General features: G+C 45.7%; 1 protein-coding gene across 1 annotated transcript; it reads right to left on the reverse strand.

Moving 5' to 3' along the window:
- Nucleotides 1-7,979: 7,979 nt before the first annotated feature.
- On the reverse strand, nt 7,980-11,294 carry LOC145864167 (uncharacterized). Its single transcript, XM_082969268.1, has 4 exons — nt 11,260-11,294; nt 10,934-11,005; nt 10,034-10,217; nt 7,980-8,866 (listed from the first exon to the last, which is right to left on the reverse strand). Exons 1-4 carry the CDS (start codon nt 11,292-11,294, stop codon nt 8,741-8,743), a joined length of 417 nt encoding a protein of 138 aa, XP_082825394.1. The 3' UTR covers nt 7,980-8,740.
- Between the last annotated feature and the right edge of the window lie 10,706 nt (nt 11,295-22,000).

A 22,000-nucleotide genomic window follows, 5' to 3' on the forward strand; every position in this document is an offset into this window, starting at 1 on the left:
ACGCCTCGGTGCGAGGAGGCTGCATGCTCGGAGGGTTATGCAGAGCGGGGATGGGGTGATGGAGGTGGTACAAAAGGGTTGGGATGGGGAGGAGGCGGAGGTGCTAGGGGGGTCTGTACCAAAGAGGTAAACATCAACACACACTTTCTCTTTTTTCTCATCAACACTAGGCTTGATTAAAGCGCTAACGAAAAACTAAATGAGCCCTCATTTGCATATACATGCTGCGTAAAATTAAAACACATACTTTGGTGTGAATTTGCTTCGAACAGGGCCGTGGTAAATATATCCAATAACCACATCGAAAAAAGCGGAATAGTTTCTCTTTACTCTTGTTTCACATCAGTTTCCTACCGTGTTCTACAGACAGCGTACACTAAACCAACATATCACCACATAACATATAACCCCACCATAATGTATGCATATACAGTACGGACACAACACAGGCACTGTTGGTGTTGTGTCTCTCTGTGCTCACAGCAGATGGAGTAGGTAATAGCTTCTCCTAACCACTGATATGGGGTCAGCGATTTTATCATCCCCCTGATGGTTAGGATTAGGGATATGGTTATCTGTGGTTAAATATCCTACCTGAAGTGCAGTAGATACTCACCCCTGCTCTTTCTGCCAGGGTGTTCACCAGGGCAGCTCTGTCAGGACGCCCCCTGCTGTCTCTCAGGGTGAAGTGGCCCTCCAGGTTGCCTATCTGTTTGGATAGAGCACAGACATGTTACTGACACACACACACACACACACACACACACACACACACACACACACACACACACACACACACACACACACACACACACACACACACACACACACACACACAACAACAACAAAAAACATACACCACACCATCAAACGCTATGCTAGCACACGACTATAGTATCGCTCCATTCATGTCCAGTGCAGTCATACACAGTATGCCGTTTAGGATCTCTTTTCCGAAGTTGAGGTTACGTAGAGGGTTGGAGAGGTTTATGATTTGATTCCACCTGAGCTAAGTGGAGAAACGAGAGCATATCATGAAGATACCCTTTCGCAACCCTTGTGACCCCTTCCACAACATGATTTCTACATTTACCCTGACCATCTGTCTCTGTAGTGGAATTGCTCAATGAGGTACTGGTTCTAAAATCAAATAGTCCACATTTCATCTGGCCAAATCCCAGGCTTTTCATTTCCAAGCCTTATAAACTCAAACCTTTTGACTCGCCTGTGAGACCTAACTAAGTGAAATCTACTTTGTGGCAATTGTGTGCCTTGTACAAGAGGGGGTTGTGTATGTGGACTGTGTGTGTGTGTGTCTCTTGCTGATTCTATCTTCCTTCAGTTTCATTCTCTCCTATTCTCTGTCCCCAAGGTACATCAGGCCCGAGACTGCCGAGTAAATTGTCCCAAATTGAGTTCCTTTTCCTTGGCAGATACAGGCTACATCCCCACCGTTTAGAGAGAGAGGGAGAGGAAGATGGAGAGAGAGAGAAACAATATCACAGCACACGGTTACACGCTTAACAATTTCCTCTAATTTCTCCTTCTCTCCCCATCCCTTTTTCTTCAACATTTTTCTCCCTCCCAGATTTCCCTATTGCCTCTTTTTCTTCCCTCACACTATTCTTATCCTCCTCTCTCTATATATCACCCCCTACGTGCTCTCTTTATCTCCCACATCATGTATCATCTCAGCCTTCCCTTCCTCTGCTTTTTTCTCCTCTTCAGTCAGTGTTCTCTACTCCCTGTTCTCTCTCTCCTCCTCCCTCCCGCCCTCCCAGGCTGGCTGTACTCAGTGACACACTACCCATCAGTGCAGACCCCCCGGGCAGCAGAGTCCCGCTCTGACAATAATCACACGGTAAGTTTATAATGCTGGCAGTCCTGAGCCCAGCTGAGCTGTACTGAGTCCATGCGACTCCCCTGGCTCCTGCACACTCCATTAAACTCAGTGGGAGGCAGGCTGGAAACAGGGACTACGGATGGAGCTGACTGGGGCTGGCGAGTGAACTGAGACTATAGGATGGGGATGACTAGGGCTGGGGATAGAATTGGGGATAAGAAATAGGGATAGGGATCAATGGGGATAGAGTTGGGGGTGCGGATGGGGATAGGGACGGATGTGGATGGGGCTGGGTATGACTGGGGCTGGTGATAGGGTATAGAGCTGGGGTTCTGACTCAGGCTGGTGCTGTATTCGAACACACAACATGGAAGCCAACCTACATGACACAAAATGACTGCATCCATCTCCTGATGACACCCACCAAAACATCTCTACCCAATCCCGCCAAAGTCAACACAGCCACCCTGCCAGGGCAGGTTCAGCGGAGAACAATATGAGGACAATCAGAGTTAGAGTTGGTTTGGATCTTCCCCCTGCTAATGAAGGCACTTTGAAAAGGTAATCTAATTCTCCACCAGCAATTAAAGCGGGGAGAGACTTGTCACTATCAATTATCCACTCCTTCACTCGTGTCCTCCGGTGTGGAAGTATAAGGCCTGTCTTACTCACCCACAGTATAAGGCCTGCCTTATACACACACACACGCACACACACACACACACACGCACACACACACACACACACACACACACACACACACACACACACACACACACACACACACACACACACACACACACACACACACACACACACACACACACACACACCAATGAGAGAGAACACTAATCATAGCAGACAAAGCCTCTGTCCATACAACCCTCTCTATGTGTTAACACGTCAACTTATCTCATAACCCATCAGCCAACGTATCAGTCCAGCTTCGGGTTGTGTTTTAGTATGGAGTCATCAAAATAATGTGTTGTCTCGATAGCTTGATATTGATAGCTCTATATCTTGAGTGGTATAAAGCAGTACAGTACAGTAGTGTCTAGGCCTGCATGGGTCCTTGATGTTTGTGTACCGTATATTAATACAACACGAGCTACATCCTTTGTTTTCATAGGGCGACAGCCAAGGACTGACCTCTGCCATCCAACCAACCTCTCAGCCTTCACCCTCTGATCCTAGTTTACAGAGGATACAGCTAATGCTGTGTGTAGAGCACTTCACCTCTCTCCCCTAGACCTGAGCTATGAAAGAAGCACCTATTTCTACCAGTCCCTCTTTAAGAGAGAAAGGAAAAAAATCTGAAGGAAAACATGTTGCTTTTTTAAAACCTGAAAAAAAAATCACATTTTCATTTATGGCGGTGACCTTTTGCAATAAGGACCACCAAGGGGGAAAAAAATATTCACATTGCATAATGGACAGAAAAGGGTATCCTTAATTGAGTGTACGTCCGTCCTTAAGATATGCTCCTTTATGTGTGTACATTAGTCAAAGCTTGAAGTCACTGCTCATCATATGCATCACAACATACAGGTGTAGGACCTTGATTTGATCACCCTGTCGCCTCATTGAATTTTTCTGCGCTATAGGAAATGTACACTTGTAGTGTATTCAAGGTTTAAAAAGTCTTCTAAAGTTTGTAATTTCGACTTTAAAATGTCGGTCTTGATTTGCCCTAACAAAAAATGTATTAACCCTTACATGAATGTCCAGTAATTATAATCCACACAATATATTCACATTTCGTGTTGCTGCAGGATTATTTTACTGCTGCAACAACACTGGTCAAATTAAGATGCTATATCTGTACCATGCCACTGCCATGTTGTGACTATTATCGTTACCTGTCAATCAAAATCTGCACTAACCTCATGACTACACTACACCATCTAACCTTTTACCTTTTACTGCAGTGGCCTGAATCAAGTGTTTCTTGGTAGTCTAAAACAAATCAACTTTGAAACAAAAGTATACAGCTCACACACATGTGGGCTTAAATAAAAGAAGACACCTGTAACATGCCAGATAAAGAGTTGAAAGTTTATTCCATTTTGAGTTTGCATTCAGTATTACACTTTATATACATCATTGAAGACTGACATATAACAAAACCGCTTGACATAGAAACACTGGATTTTTGGCAGGTTTTTTATACATCCTGAAATTATGAAATATATTAATAACATTCCACCCATGAGGCCACTAGAGGGAAATTTGATTATTTGAGTGCAGGAAGGGCTACAAGTCAATGTCTTTGAGTTAACAGGTCACAATACACTAATGCGTAGCAGCCTATCTGTGACTTTATAGCTATGCCTGCCTCCATTCTAAGTCTGCGTCCCAAATGGCACCCCATTCCCTCTATATTGCATTCATTTTGACCAGAGTCATATGGACCCTGATCAAAATTAGTGCAGTATAATGGGAATAGGGATGCATCCTATGTCTGCCATAGTATGGGTTTAAACAGCTCTCTGACACATCTATCAAACAAGCCGCATGAGCCGCTCCCACTGACAGCCTCCGATAGACAGAGGAAGGGAGGGGACAGCGCAGAAGAATAACAAAAACAAACAGAGACATCAAGAGTCACTGAGGCAGTGTGCAAGAGCCACGTGTGGCGGGCCCACCCTATGGAGAGAGAGACAGCTGGTGTGTATGCTTACTGCTCTACGGGGGTTTGGGCCTGTGGAAGCCAGTAGAAGCCATAACTAAGAGATACGACCAGGTGTGTGTGTGCATCGGTGTGTAGAGAGAGGGAGAAAGATTGTGTGTGGTGGGTGGGGGGGGGGGGGGGGGGGGTGACGATGCGCTGTTGTATGGGGTAGGTGGGGTGAGCAGTGATGTCTTGTTGGCTTCAGGGTTGGTAGAGAAATCTGGGCTATGTAGTTGGACAAAGGTGTTTTAGATGAAAGTCTGCTCTGCTGTAACACAGAGGGAAGGGTAGTACTGTGGTAGTGGTTTTGAAACCTCTTTTTATCGCCCTCTAATCTAGGGTCCTCCTCACACTGCTTATCCAAAGTGGTGAAATATTCATTCATTTCTGCCTGTGGTTGGATGAACAATAAATGATGAGCAGAGGAAGACAGCATACTACCTTACACTGACCAATCTGAATAGAGTACCATTAACAACGCTAATACACTGACCAATCAAAAACACAGAATGCCCTACATGATTAACCCACCAACGAATCAAAATGAGCATTACATGACTTTTACACCGCACAGTAAAAAAAATAAACATCTTTAATCTAACAAAAATAAAGGATTTAATAAAGTTAGTGTATGTCTTAGTTTTCAGTGCATTTATTTTTTGTCTAATTTCTTCCAATATCACCATTATCTACAGAAGCTATAACAATGCTAAACCCCCTACGCTAAAAGGTCTTTACAGCAATATCTCTCATTGCAAGTCTATTTCCACATAGCCTAAGTGCATTGTGTGAGTAAATGTGTTTGTGTGTTTCTCTCTCTCTCCCATCCCCTCCCTCTCTCTCTCTCTTTCCCTCTCTCCTCTCTCTCCTTTTCCCTTTCCTCCTCTCTCCTCTCCTTTCTCCATTTCAATATTGAAGAGAGTTTTATTAAAGGCTGGACTCGGGGGTGCTGAGGCGCTCTCAGTCATTTTCCTACAAAGCGCTTTAATCCATCACACGGCCAACATGTGGCCTTTGCAGCCATACATAATCTCAGCCTGGAGATAGAGAGGAGAGAGAGAGAGAGAGAGAGAGAGAGAGAGAGAGAGAGAGAGAGAGAGAGAGAGGGGCATGGACATAATTTCTGCTCTCCTCCTTCTCGTCCTTCATTTCTTCCTGGCATTCCCACCTGGAAGGGAGAAACTGGCATTGACATCTTCCATAGTCAGAGACTACTCTTTGCATCTTTTTGTGTCTGTCTGTTTTTCCTCCCTGTTTTTATGGCTGAGAGTGAGGCATGAGTAGGACAGGTAGGAGAGGAGTTAAGAATGAGTAGAATCAAAATAAACACAGTGCCTTTTATAGTGTGCAGCTGGTGCTGCGGTGCCCACCCTCCTGCCATGGCTATCACCTGCCTCCATTACGCACACACACACAGAGAAAGAGAGAGAGAGAGAGAGAGAGAGAGAGAGAGAGAGAGAGAGAGAGAGAGAGAGAGAGAGGAGTGAACCCTCAGCCCTCTAACTAATGGAATGGGGCCTCACTCCTAGCCATTAGAGTATTGGTGTTCCTCCCTGTGCCCCTAAGTGCCCTGCACAAAGAGCAAAGAGAGGGAGAGGACACAGGAGAGAGGGAGGGGTGATTGGAGGAGGGAGAGGAAAGAGAGGTGTGTCTTGGAGTCTCTTCCATGCCATAGAGAAACCTGGTCATTGCATTTCAGCCACCATGCATATGAACACATCGGGAATGGGGATCGTTCAGAAGACTTACAAGACTTACACTTACATGAAACCTTTATAGAATATATTTATTTGTGTATTTACCAGCATTTTCTAATAATTTAGCCAGATACTGTCAATATTGTATCTGCCTCAGCACATGTAAGCGGCATTTACTTTTGTCTGCAGTACGCATTTTGCATGTCCTGGTTTGATATTGCACGCTCGCTCGGTTCACTGGTCAGTCTGTAACTCGCAGGTTTGTATCTTTTGTTGAAAGGATATTGAGATTCTAAACGAGGTACAGTATACAGACTAAGCCCTGTTCAAAGGTAGTTTTAAGCGTGTATGACAGCCGAGTTGACTGATCTCTGAGCCCTCTGATTTCATTTAGCCCAGTAAATCCAGTTCTCTACATCAATTACATGTGCTTTACTCAGATATGAAAACACACCTCAGGAGTACATGTATGACTGGTAGAGAGAGACAGGTGGAAGGTAGTGTATGTCTAAAATAGGCATGGGAGGGGGGGATTGAATCTCTTGATGAGCTGATACAATGTCCACAGACACTAACACAAGCTGTGCTTGGGTAATGTTATGGTAATGTTATGGTAATGATATGGTAATCTGGCGGCAGTATTCCACATCACTAGAGAGAGGGGAATTCTGGGAGGCCTTTCACCACTGGGTGGAGTGGAGGGACTTCCTGGTCTCAGAGTACACAACAACAACAACACACACACCACACACACACACACACACACACACACACACACACACACACACACACACACACACACACACACACACACACACACACACACACACACACACACACACACCACACGCACTCACCCACACACACACCCACACGCGCGCGCACACACACACACACACGGTCATATATACTACTATCACATATACACACTATATAGAGTCAATAAATCAAATAGGGCATAACATGATATGACACATTTGCAAATACACATGCAGAATGCATTTGCGCATGTGAGTGCGAGGGCTTTTAAGCTTGTACAGTATTTTGAGTCAGTCTGATGTTCTGTGTAATAAAATGAGCATGAAGAGATTAAGGGGAGTATGTGTGCGCATGACAAGCCTTCACACCTGCCGGGGGCCATGAGATGTGTGTGTGTGTGAAGTGGTTGAGAACGATCCTGTTGTTTTCCATGTCTGAAACCTCACACCAGTAATGTCTACTATTTACCTACCCTGTCTGAGCGTGCTTTTGTCACACACACACACACACACACACACACACACACACACACACACACACACACACACACACACACACACACACACACACACACACACACACACACACACACACACACACAAAGGGCTACACAACACAACTATAAACAATGGACTGCAACCATATACTACATGGGTTTGGAAGAGTACCTGTTTCACATGTTTGGACAATAGTCCGTCCTGAGTACACACAAACACATGCATGAGGGAGTTTATGATACTACAACTCACATCCTTATCCTCTCTTGAGAGAACTAAAACTAACTTAAAATGTGTGTTTTTTTCTGTTCTATATTTTCACCGCGCCTCAACTGAAGATTTTCTGACGTTCAGACATCTAAAGTACAAGCTTGGTGAAGGTTTTAATACCACCCTTCAAATGAGAGGAATCTTGAAGGCTCTTTTGAAATGACTGCTCAGGTAAAAATCTGGGAGCCGTACAGTATGGTAAGAGAAAAACAATGATGTTTAATCATGGCCATCATCATCATCCGAACCAAAGAAGAAGAGCACTGAGAAATCTGGACAGCAAACTGCAAGTGTCCTCTTGAATCTCCCCAGTGACCGTCAATAAATCAAATAAAATCCAAAATAGGAAGGTAAATATTCTGCTATCAGTGTTGGGGTCAATATTGCTTTTCAGTCAATTCAGGAAGTAAACTGACATTTCCAAATTCTAGTTTTCCTTATTGCTTTTCAGTGGCTGAATTTTTTTTAATAAGAATTAGAATTTCAGTTTACTTCCTGAATGACTACAATCTACAGTCCTGTCTGCTATGCTGTATTATACAGAATTGAAGTGTGCCCACAACATAAAGAGGCCTATAGTGAATTGTTGTAAAAAAATCATGTCAAAAATGCTGTCTCTGTTTTTACCTTTCTGCTTCTTTTTTTATTATCCCAGTTGAAATGAATATGTCAAGCCAGTACAATACAATACACAGAAACCTGATGACATTCTCCTAGGAGCGCTACTAAATCAAAGAGACCACCAATATGTTGAGTGCTAGCGTCAAGAGACATTTGATTCCCATTCTGTTCGTACAATATTACCACTGGAATGCCAGAAGCAGATATCATCCTCCTCCAAAGCCTGCCATGCTGTCAAACTTTTCATTTCACTTCAATGTTTTCAAAAATATCACAGTCAATTGTGAAGTGCCGGTCTTGATATAGAATATCGTATGCATGCAATGAGCAAATCACCGGTGACACAATTAAATTGGATTTGACTTAACAAAGGGATTTAATGTCATTGACATTTAGCATCAGCCTGTGGCGACAGGTAAAACAGGCCAGTCAGCAGATTGGAGGAGCTACAGGAACCTGACATGGTTGGCTTGGCGTTCCTCTGCTGCTGAGTCCAAAGTTGCTGAGACTATAATATACACAAATAGAGAGAGAGAGAGAGAGAGAGAGAGAGAGAGAGAGAGAGTGAGAGAGAGAGAAAGAGAGAGAAAGAGAGGTGATTCAAGATCGATCCCACTCTCATTAATACCTGAGAAGAGAGGCTACATTTACACGTGTGTGTGTGTGTGTGTGTGGTGTGTGTGTGTGTGTGTGTGTGTGTGTGTGTGTGTGTGTGTGTGTGTGTGTGTGTGTGTGTGTGTGTGTGTGTGTGTGTGTGTGTGTGTGTGTGCGTGGGTGCGTGCGTGCATGTATGCGCCCGTGTGTGTGTGTATATGAGTTCAAGATGGAGGGGCACTGTCCAATAAACTCCTGATAAAGGTCAACTCAATGTATTATTCATGGTCCAGGCAGCAGCGGCCAGAGCCAAGGCTGAGATGTGCTTACGTCCTCAGGGTGAGCATTAGGGAGTCGACCACCAGGGCAAAGGACACATCTCTGATCACTTATCAATAACCTCACACTCTCTCACCCTCTCCTTTAATAGTTTGACCAGGCAAAACCAGAACTTGGAAACACCATATACTGTATAGCACTAACAATGTACCTCAAACTACAAAAAACGGAATATCTTGGTGCATTGACATACAGAATCTACTAAGCCACACAATTACAAAACTTGACTCAAACTCACGTCCCCTAAACATCGATTACATCAGCTACACAAACGCTCTGAATAGGCCTAGACACTTTACAAAAGACGCTACTGATATGGTACGAATCAATCATACAGACAGACGGACAGACAACAAGACAATAGATAAAATGGAAGCCAATAGGCCTAAATATTTCTAAAGACATTCAACTGGTTTTCTTATATCAAATTTTAGTATAGGATTCCAAGGTTGCCCAGTGACGGTAAGAGGTAAGAGTGAAAGTGAGTGTGTGTGTGTGCGTGCGTGCGTGCGTGTGTGCGTGTGTGTGCGGGTGTGTGGGTGAGAGGGAGTCTGTGATCAGATATGAAATATTCAGGAAGGCCGCTGTAATTTGATGAAAGTCAGATATCCTCAAATGGAAATGGAAGTCAGCACTTTCATACATCTCCCGACAAAAAGCCCCTCAGTAAACTGATTTAAAGAATGAAAATTGCAGGCCCATAGGATGAAGTAATAAAGGCAGGTTTTAAATATGCACTGACCTGTGATATGAACTGTAGTCCGTGCTGCTCGGCCAGGGCTTGTGCAGCTCTGGTGCCTCCGTCCATCTCCACGGCATAGAAGAAGTGGTGCTTGGTGCCGGGCTGCCTCCCTGTGGTCGCTAGAGGCCACTGCAGCAGGCAGCATACAGTCAGCAGCACAATCACCGCCCTGTCCATCAAGGCCCTGCAAACATACAGATACACAGAAACATGGTTTAACTCATGCCAAGTTAAAGCCCGAGGCTAGTTACTGTGAGATAGCAACTACAGCATTTTAGCTTAAATTTCTAAATCCTCAATTACAAATCAATAGTGTTTACAAGTTACAGATCATTATGGTTTGTTAACCAGCACCGTGCATTAACATTTTAACTAGCTATGAAACTGCATAGCCAAATGTATGTAATGTCTTATAATCCTCTCGGACTAAAGAACAGCCCATTTGAGACAGTTGAAAATGTTATGCATAGCGAGACCTAACACATAAGTGTTGTTATAAGACATAATAAAGGCTCATACATACTTATAACAAGGTATAAATCCTCTCTCAGAGGCGTGGTGTAGAATTAAATAATCCACTAGCCAAATTATTGCTGTAAATGTAATGAAACAACCCAACCTAATTCAAGCCCAAGCATATAGTGTAGATGTTAGTTCCCCTTCAGCGAATTACTTTTGCGGAGTACCATAGTCCTCAAGTTGTCATATTATATGACAATGTCCATGGCTTTGTAACAATGCAGGAGCACGGTTAGTAACAGGATCCAGTAATCTCTCCCTAGGTCTATAACATTATACTGGAACATTTAATAATTGCAAACCTTCAACATAGACCCTAATACTTCCCAAATTCACATGCAAAGAGTGGATGTAGCCTAGTGTACAGTAATTATCCCTCACCTGCAGCAGCAGAAAGTGTCCGAGTCTGATCCTTCGCTCGTCTCTCCCCGTATGCTGCACTGGGTTAGAACTCTGGCATAAGAGCCCAGAGCATGAAAACACACACTTTCACACACACTCTTCCCACACATTTAATCTCTTGGCCTTAATGCAAATGTATCGAATGCAGAAACACAGCACTTTCATTCTGTCGACTTTAATCTTCATGCAAAACCAGCTCTTTATCGGCCTTTTTACGCCATCCCTCTATCTATCCTCTTTATTTGCGCCACCATTGTGTGGGGCTCACGTTATGACACTGAGTTACTGCTATAACCTACCCATACCTGTTCACTGAGCCTAAAAGGTCCAATGCAGCCATTTTTATTTCAATATCAAATCATTTCTGTGACTGTTTTAAACTAGCTTTTTAGCAAAGAACAATTTCTCAAGCAAGAATTTCGCTAGGACTGTCTGGGAGTGGTCTGAGTGGGGAAGGGAAAACTGAAAACTAGCTTTTATTGGCAGAGAGGTTAAGAACTCTCTTTGTTATCGGTCTATTAACTCATTTGTCACCAGGCAGGCCAAAACTCCATCCCACCTAAACAGGCTGAAATTTCACATAGCCTTTTCAAACAGCTCTTTCTAGAAGGGCATTATAATAATTTTCACAATTTCACAGTATTATTCCAACCTCATAGAGTGGAAATATATATAAAACACAGGATATTCACGTGTTTTAACTGCACTAGGCCTTTAAAGGATGTATTGGAGACTTTAGATGTATCGACTGCAGGGAAGCCATAAGGATTTCCCAGGGAAGAAGGATACACTATATATACAAAAGTATGTGGACACCCCTTCAAATGAGTGGATTCGGCTATATAATCAAGCACACAGCCATGCAATCTCCATAGAACCATTGACAGTAGAATGGCCTTACTGAAGAGCTTAGTGACTTTCAACGTGGCTCCGTCATAGGATGCCATCTTTCCAACAAGTCAGTTTGTCAAATTTCTGCCCTGCTAGAGCTGCCCCGTTCAAGTAAAGTGTCGTTATTGTGAAGTGGAAACGTCTAGGAGCAATAACGGCTCAGCCGCGAAGTGGTAGGCCATACAAGCTCAAAGAACGAGACCGCCGATTGCTGAAGCGTGTAAAAATCATCTGTTCTTGGTTGCAACACACACTACTGAGTTCCAAACTGCCTCTGGAAGCAACTGTTTGTTGGGAGCTTCATGAAATGGGCTTCAATGGCCAAGCAGTCGCACACAAGCCTAAGATCACCATGCGCAATGCCAAGCATCGGCTGGAGTAGTGTAAAGGCTGCTCCACTTGGGCAGTGGAAATGCGTTCTCTGGAGTGAAGAATCACGCTTCACCATCTGGCAGTCCCACGGACAAATCTGGGTTCGGAGGTCTATCCCTGTTCATTGAGAATTAACCTGTAAAGCCGTGAATAGTTTATGCCAGGTTACGTAGGTCCTTTCCTCGTTCTCCTCATTTTGGGAGAACTGCTTGTCAGGTAACATGCTGTTATAGCTCTGCCATATACAATTCAGATGTGTCTTTATGGGCATTTTGCCCATTTTGCCCTGTGTTTGAGATAACAAGAAAAGTGATTATTTTTCAAATACTGTCCATACTGCACGGTAAAATATATACAAATGTTTTGCACCTGACTGAATCTGAACCTGAATCTGAAAATGTGTTACCTAAATGAATAATTTAGCTTTACATTTCCTAAAAGAGTAGCTTACTTAGACTATTACATTTTTTTATGTTTGTTCTTTATCGCTGCCATTTCAATTTATTTAATGATGAACACATCACTCGGGTTATGCTCTTTCTCCTTCACTTCCTCTTTCACATCAGCTCTCTTCAAAACACTCAACAGTCAGCCATATGAAAACGGATACCCATACTGCTCCCCAAACTACCCCAGCAATAGGATCATCGTGGTTCACATCTATACCATCACTCAGGCCCAATCTACAGTAAGAATACCTTAGCTGAAATCAATAACATCGCCAGGGGACTTAGCCCTAGTCAATCCCTGTGTGGAGCTGGAGGAGCCGGGTCTGCAGGGCAGAGCTGTACAGTACACCTCCTCTGTAAGCAGGCCCCAGGCACAGGCAGGCTGAACAAGGGGCCAGATAGGTCGTGGAGCAAATGGCGTACAGGCAGCAGCAAACTGAATGCAGATGCGGCCTGGGGGCCTACTGCGCCGCTGATAAAGCACCTGTACATTTTTATAGACAAACGACTTATTTCCGTCCTGCATATCGGCTTGGAAAGACTGATAACTTTCTATTCCTCCCAGGCGGAAGGATGAAAGGGCCAGGGGAGAAAGGCCTTTCAGGCGTTTAATTGATCAAGCAGAGGCCACAGGGCTTTACCAGAGATAAAAGTGACTACCACTATGCTCAGCACAATGAGGAGATCTATTTTGGAGGAGACCCAATGAAGAAGGAGAATATAGCTCATTATGCAAAGTCATTATGAGGTACTAACTATATGGGACTCATTTTTTTAAAGAGAGTTTTTAAAGAGAGTTTGTGGTAGAATTGAACATGATTTCCAGAGGTCAGGCTATAGGTCACGCAACACTGCCAGGGTTTTAACTTGTAGACCAGACTTGTTACTGTACTCAGTACAATTAAAAGACTTTTAAAAAACAAAGCTACTCATTCCTTGAGCACGACATATCTGTAGAGCCCCTGTTTAGCATGCTTTCTTTCCAAAATCATCTCTTAAATTGATTGTGTTGCTCAGTGACTTAGTATACAATTATTTCGAGATGATAGGGCATGACATTTAAAACATGGTAAACGGGGAGAAATTCTTACGTTGTTTATTGCTCTGAAAATACTGGCATGGGACCTATGCATGAGCAAAACATTTGCATTTTTGTACCGTTTCAGAACCAGTGGGTAGATTTAAAAACACTGAATCCTACATACTTAATGGAAAATAGGGTTGGAGAAACTTAACCCATGGAAATGTGGTTTGATAAATTCTGAATGTGCCAGATTCAGTTCTTCGATCCTTAAAATAATTCTGTATTTCATAGTAAAATGTTGAGTTCCGTAAACCTCTAAGGACCTCCATTTATTCCTTATTTTCCTTGTAACATGACGAGCGAGCTTCTGCAATTACAAATAGCGAACTTTCAGAAAATATTGCTAGGTTTTTACCCCATATGACATATCTGGGTTTCACTTTACTGAGAGCCAGTCGACCGGTCAGTTTGTCTTACTGCTAGAAATGGGACAACTTAACTCTTCCACCTTCAACTCCACCTCTAATGCCTCCTTCTGGGGTCTGGTTCCTGGCGTGGCCTTGTCTTTGTACTGCCTGCTCGGTATTTCCAGTAACATTGTAGTTATAGTCGTCCTCCGTCGGACCATGATCTATCCAGTTTGAGCCGGAAACTGATGTTGAACTCGGCTGCATCTTTACCCTACCTTTGCGAATCTACAACCTAGTCTTCACCTGGAGCCTGGGTCTAGTGCTCTGTAAGCTCAACATGTACTTTTTCTACTGCAGTATCTGTACCGGTCTGCTGACTGTCACACTTCTGAGCATCCAGCGCTACCTCCAGGTAGTGCATTTCTACAGCTGGGCCAGACTGAGAGTGGCAAAGGAGAGGGGGCTACTGGTTGTACTGTGTTGGGGCAGCTGGGGTCCATCCCTTATGGGGTGTCGGTGCGGGATGGGAAGGAGGGTGATAATGGATGGGTCCGGTGCCAGTATGATTTTGCATCAGATGCTGAGCTGGTGGCTGTGATGCTCCTGCAGACTCTCCTGGCATTTGTAGTTCCTTTCTTCATCATGGCCAAGGCCTATAAGCCTTTGCCTCCAGAAACACCCAGAGAGCACAGAGAAGTGACAGTCAGGTAGTGACCACGAGTCGTCACAATCTGTAAGATTTCAGGTCACTCATTGGAAATTTCAACTGTTGAAATATTCCCCTTAATACAGGCAAATATGACATATTGAGATTAGCACAACAGTATTCAATTATAATAACCACTCCAGAAAACAAAGGACATGTATGCATTGTTTATGTTTTTGTAAAGGTTAAAATCATGTTTAAAGATAGTAATATTTGGTCCTGCCGTACATGCCTACACGTACGCTACGGTCACAAGACGCAGGCCTCCTTACTGTCCCTATAATTTCTAAGCAAACAGCTGGAGGCAGGGCTTTATCCTATAAAGCTCAATTTTTATGGAATGGTCTGCCTATCGATGTCAGAGACGCAGACTCAGTCTCGACCTTTAAGTCTTTATTGAAGACTCATCTCTTCAGTAGGTCCTATGATTGAGTGTAGTCTGGCCCAGGGGTGTGAAGGTGAAAGGAAAGGCACTGGAGCAGGGGCCACAGTGTCTCCCGATCCCTCCTGTCTCAGCCTCCAGTAATTATGCTGCAATAGTTTATGTGTCGGGGGGCTAGCGTCAGTCTGTTATATCTGGAGTATTTCTCCTGTCTTATCCGGTGTGAATTTAAGTAGGCTCCCTCTAATTCTCTCTCTCATTCTCTTTCTCTTTCTCTTCTCTCAGAGTACCTGAGCCCTAGGACCATGCCTCAGGACAACCTGGCCTGATGACTCCTTGCTGTCCCCAGTCCACCTGGTCGTGCTGCTGCTCCAGTTTCAACTGTTCTGCCTCCGGTTATGGAACCCTGACCTGTTCACCGGACGTGCTACCTTGTCCTGGACCTGCTGTTTTTGACTCTCTCTCTACCGCACCTGCTGTCTCTAACTCTGATTGATCGGCTATGAAAAGCCAACTGACATTTACTCCTGAAGTGCTGACCTGTTGCACCCTCGACAACCACTGTGATTATTATTATTTGACCCTGCTGGTCATCTATGAACATTTCAATATCTTGGCCATGTTCTGTTATAATCTCCACCCGGCAGAGCCAGTAGAGGACTGGCCACCTCTCAGATCCTGGTTCCTCACTAGGTTTCTTCCTAGGTTCCTGCCTTTCTAGAGAGTTTTTCCTAGCCACCGTGTTTCTACATCTCCATTGCTTGCTGTTTGGGGTTTTAGGCTGGGTTTCAGTATAACACTTTGTGACATCGGCTGATGTAAAAAGGGCTTTATAAATAGGTTTGATTGATTCATTGATATTGCTTTCATGACCAAAAATATTTTTGAGATAATTTGGGCATGATATTTAAATCAGACTTCCATTGCAAACACTTCCTTCTCCATTGAAAGTAGAAGAGAGTGTATTTGGCAGGGTGTTGTGTTGTTACACATCAGTTTGACATAACTGTTTGGTAAGGTGAGGAGTAAGGCAAAATTATGGTGGGTTAATTTTCTCTTTTTTGCTTATGTTGATCACATAAATGACTGTGGATATTGGGATTCACATTCACACCCACACAGTTCTAGCTATAGCATGAGGTTATTTTGATAGCCTGTGTAACATGTGTCACGGAGACAAACAGGGTTATATTAGGACGCACTCATCAGTTGCCCCAACTCATTTCTCCATCAACATGCGTTTTCGTCCACATGTCTCCTATGTTGATTGCAGGAGGACATCAGTTCACTAACAAGTGAAAAAGTACTTTATTTCCAAGAAACAGTTACTGTTTCCCTTAAACATGACAAAATTCCAGGTTAATTGATCAAGCAGAGTTCCACAAAATTCCAGGTTAATTGATCAAGCAGCGATAAAAGTGACTACCACTATGCTCAGCACAATGAGGAGATATTCTTTGGAGGAGACCAAATGAAAGAAAATATAGCTCATTATGCTAAGTCATTATGAGGTACTAACTACATGGGACTCTTTTATTTAAAAGTGTTTTTTTTTTTAAAGAGAGTTCATGGTAGAATTGGACATGATTTCCACAGGTCAGGCTATAGGTCACACAGCACTGCCAGGGTGTTACAGTGAGGGAAAAAAGTATTTGATCCCCTGCTGATTTTGTACGTTTGCCCACTGACAAAGAAATGATCAGTCTATATTTTTAATGGTAGGTTTATTTGAACAGTGAGAAACAGAATAACAACAAAAAAATCCAGAAAAACACGTGAAAAATGTTATAAAATGATTCGCATTTTAATGAGTGAAATAAGTATTTGACCCCTCTGCAAAACATGACTTAGTACTTGGTGGCAAAACCCTTGTTGGCAATCACAGAGGTGAGACGTTTCTTGTAGTTGGCCACCAAGTTTGCACACATCTCAGGAGGGATTTTGTCCCACTCCTCTTTGCAGATCTTCTCCAAGTCATTAAGGTTTCGAGGCTGACGTTTGGCAACTCGAACCTTCAGCTCCCTCCACAGATTTTCTATGGATTAAGGTCTGGAGACTGGCTAGGCCACTCCAGGACCTTAATGTGCTTCGTCTTGAGCCACTCCTTTGTTGCCTTGGCCGTGTGTTTTGTGTCATTGTCATGCTGGAATACCCATCCACAACCTATTTTCAATGCCCTGGCTGAGGGAAGGAGGTTCTCACCCAAGATTTGACGGTACATGGCCCCGTCTATCGTCCCTTTGATGCGGTGAAGTTGTCTTGTCCCCTTAGCAGAAGAACACCCCCAAAGCATAATGTTTCCACCTCCATGTTTGATGGTGGAGATGGTGTTCTTGGGGTCATAGGCAGCATTCCTCCTCCTCCAAACACGGCGAGTTGAGTTGATGCCAAAGAGCTCCATTTTGGTCTCATCTGACCACAACATTTTCACCAAGTTGTCCTCTGAATCATTCAGATGTTCATTGGCAAACTTCAGACGGGCATGTATATGTGCTTTCCTGAGCAGGGGGACCTTGCGGGTGCTGCAGGATTTCAGTCCTTCACGGCGTAGTGTGTTACCAATTGTTTTGTTGGTGATTATGGTCCCACGAGGTAAGATCTGGCACGGAGCCCCAGGCCGCGGGAGATTGACAGTTATTTTGTGTTTCTTACATTTGCGAATAATCGCACCAACTGTTGTCACCTTCTCACCAAGCTGCTTGGCGATGGTCTCGTAGCCCATTCCAGCCTTGTGTAGGTCTACAATCGTGTCCCTGACATCCTTGGAGAGCTCTTTGGTCTTGGCCATGGTGGAGAGTTTGGAATCTGATTGATTGATTGCTTCTGTGGACAGGTGTCTTTTATACAGGTAACAAACTGAGATTAGGAGCACTCCCTTTAAGAGTGTGCTCCTAATCTCAGCTCGTCACCTGTAAATAAAAAACACCTGGGAGCCAGAAATCTTTCTGATTGAGAGGGGGTCAAATACTTATTTCCCTCATTAAAATGCAAATCAATTTATAACATTTTTGACAAGCGTTTTTCTGGATTCTTTTGTTGTTATTCTGTCTCTCACTGTTCAAATAAACCTACCATTAAAATGATAGACTGATAATTTCTTTGTCAGTGGGCAAATGTACAAAATCAGCAGGGGATCAAATACTTTTTTCCCTCACTGTAACTTGAAGACCAGACTTGTTACTGTAAACATCAGACTTGTTACTGTAAACTTAAAAAAAACAATGCATGACAAACAGTATGTGTAGATCCCCCGAGTGTCACACTCTGATCTGTTTCACCTGTCTTTGTGATTGTCTCCAGCCCCCCCCCCCTCCAGGTGTCGCCCGTCTTCCCAATTATCCCCTGTGTATTTATACCTGTCTTCTCTGTTTGTCTGTTGCCAGTTCATCTTGCTCGTCAAGTCAACCAGCATTTTTTCGTCTCAACTCCTGCTTCTCACCAGTCTCTCTTTTTCTCACCCTCCTGGTTTTGACCCTTGCCTGTCCTGTCTCTGAGCCCGCCTGCCTGACCACTCTGCCTGACCCAACCCTGAGCCTGCCTACCGTCCTGTACCTTTCCCCCACTACTCTGGTTATTGACCCCTGCCTGCCTTGACCTGTTGTTTGCCTGCCCTGTTGCCGTAATAAACATTGTTACTCCGACACAGTCTGCATTTGGGACTTACCTTCAAACCTGATAGTATGAACTAGCCATGACTGACCCAGCAGACCCGGGCCAGCTGCGCAACGCCATCTCTTCCCAAGGAGTCATCCCGGAAGTCCCCGACGATCCCGTTGCCGAGAGAACCCGAGGCTTCCAGACCATCCCCGAGAGTCGCCGAAGACGGCTGAGTCACCGCTTCCCGAGCCAATGCAACTAGGTAGAGCTGTGCTATCTCCAGGGGAACGGCAATACAGGATCAACACGAAGAGCTGTCTGTATTGCGGGACTCTTGGTCATTTTGTGTCCTCTTGTCCTTTAAAGAGATCAGGCTCACTGGTAGGAGCAAGTACTCTGGTGGGCCATATGGAGAACTTTCCTGCTTGCCTTGGACGCTACCCTGGTATTTGAGCTGAACATCCCCACTCAGCCCCTCTCCACTCCCATGGATGTTAGAGCTCTGGACAGGTGCTCAATATGCCTGGTCACTCATATTACCACTCCCATCAACCTAAGGTGCCAGGGAATCACAGTGAGACTATTCAATTCCTTCTCATCAAGTCCCCTCATCAACTGGTGCCATCATGGGCTGGAGGCCGTTCTGCCACGCCCAGTGTCTGAAGTCAGCACAACCTGCCCCGGGGCGTCTTCCTGGGGGCTCGGAAGGTGCCCCGGTCCTCTCTGCCATTCCCGCGGAGTACCAGGACCTTCAGGAGGTGTTCAACAAGGCCCCGGCCACTTTGCTTCCACCGCACCAACCATATGACTGCGGGATTGACCTTCGCCCAGCACCAGTCTGCCCCGGGGACGACTGTACTCGCTGTCAGGACCGGAGACCAAGGCCATGGACACTACATTGTGGACTCCTTAGCTGCAGGATTTATAAGTCCTTTCTCCTCTCCCTCCGGCGCAGGGTTCTTCTTTGTGGAGAAGAAGGACAAGACCCTGCGCCCGTGCATCGACTACCAGGGACTCAATGACATAACGGTGAAGCACTGCCTACGCTCTCACTCATCTCCTCGGCCTTCGAGCTGCTCCAGGGGGCCACTGTGTTTTCCAAGCTGGATCTACGGAACGCCTACCACCTGATGCAGATACGGGAGGGGGATGAGTGGAAGACCGCCTACAACACGGACAGCGGCCACTACGAGTATTTGGTCATGCCATTTGGCCTCACCAACACCCCTGCTGTGTTCGAGGCTCTGGTAAAGGATGTTCTCTGTGACATGTTGAACCGGTTCATCTTGGTCTACATTGATGACATCCTCGTCTTCTCCCGCTCCCCCCAAGAACATGTGCTCTACATCCGTTAGGTTCTTCAATGCCTCCTGGAGAACCAGCTGTTTGTTAAGGCAGACAAGTGCAAGTTCCATCACTCCACCATCCCCTTTCTGGGGTACATCATCTTCGCTGGGAGTGTCCAGATGGATCCCGGGAAGTTGAAAGCGGTGGTGGATTGGCCCCAGCCTTCGTCCAGGGTGCAGCCATTTCCTGGGGTTCTATCGCTGCTTCATCCGGGGTTACAGCACCCTGGCTTCCCCCCTGTCAGCACTCACTTCTCCCAAGGTTCTGTTCACGTGGTCTTCTGCTGCTGACCGGGCATTCTGGGACCTCAAACATCGCTTCACCACTGCTCCCATCCTGGTTCATCCTGACCCTTCCCGTCAGTTCGTGGTGGAGGTTGATGCGTCGGATGTAGGAGTGGGGGCGGTCCTGTCCCAGCATTCTGCCTTGGACCAGAAGCTACATCCCTGTGCCTTCTTCTCCCATCACCTCAACACCACGGAGAAAAACTATGATGTGGTAAATCGTGAGCTTCTCGCAGTGAAGATGGCGTTGGAGGAATCGAGGCACTGGCCGGAAGGGGAGGAACATCCATTCATCATATGGACCAACCAAAAAAATCTTGAATATCTCCACACCGCCAAATGCCTCAACTCCAGGCAAGCTAGATGGGCCCTGCTGTTCACACGGTTCAACTTCTCCCTCTCATATCAGCCGGGATCCAAGAATGTCAAGCCGGATGCACTGTCTCGCCATTATAGCCCCACTCCAGAGCCCGAGACCATTCTTCCCACCTCGTGCCTGGCAATGGCACTCAGCTGGGGTATAAGGAAACAGGTCCGGGAGGTACAGCGTTCCCAGCCGAACCCCGGGGGTGGTCCAGATAACCGGATGTTCGTGCCTGACGTGGTCTGCTCCACGGTCCTGGAGTGGGCCCACTCCCCCAGACTGGCCTGCACCCGGGTTCCCGCCAGACCCTGGCTTTTGTGCGATGATGCTTTTGGTGGTCCACCATGGTCCCTGAGTCTCCGCATTCGTCGCCGCTTGCACAGTGTGTGCACAAAACAAGACTCCTCGGCAAGCTCCGGCTGGTCTCCTCCAACCTCTTCCATTCCCTCACCATCCCTGGTCCCACATCTCCCTGGACTTTGTCATGGGTATTTCCCCATCTGATGGAAACACCGCCATCCTGACTGTGGTGGATCGGTTTTCCAAAGCCGCCCACTTCATTCCTCTCCCCAATCTAACCTTGCCAAGGAGACAGCCCAGCTCATGGTGCAGCACGTCTTCCGGATCCATGGACTGCCGGTCGACATGGTCTCTGACCGGGGCCCTCAGTGCTCGTCTTGGTTCTGGAAGGCGTTCTGCAGCCTCATTGGGTTGTTGGCCAGCCTGTCCGCCGGATTCCACCCCCAGTCCAACAGCTAGTCGGAGCAAGCCAACCAGGATCTGGAGACTACTCTGCGCTGCCTGGTCTCCACCAACCCCCCCCCCCTGAAGCCAGCAGCTGGTGTGGGTCGGAATATGCCCGCAACACCCTTCCCTGCTCTGCTACAGGCCTATCTCCTTTTGAATGTTCCCTGGGGTATCAGCCCCTGCTCTTCCCCGAGCAGGAGGAAGAGGTCAACATTCCTTCTGCCCAGATGTTCCTTCTGCCCAGGAGCCCAGTCGGCCCTCCTCAAGACCACCTCCTGGTATCGACGACAAGTGATACCGGCTCCCCGGTATTGTGTCGGGCAGAAGGTACGGCTATCCACCTGGGATCTGCCCCTCCGGGTGGAATCCTGCAAGCTCTCCCCCTGGTTTATGGCCCATTTCCCATCACCAAAAGGATTAGCCCCTCTGCATTTGTCTTCTGTTGCCCAGTACCCTTCGTATACATTCCACCT

This window comes from Salmo salar, chromosome 02, assembly GCF_965601325.2.
Source record: "Salmo salar chromosome 02, fSalSal1, whole genome shotgun sequence".
NCBI lineage: Eukaryota > Metazoa > Chordata > Actinopteri > Salmoniformes > Salmonidae > Salmo > Salmo salar.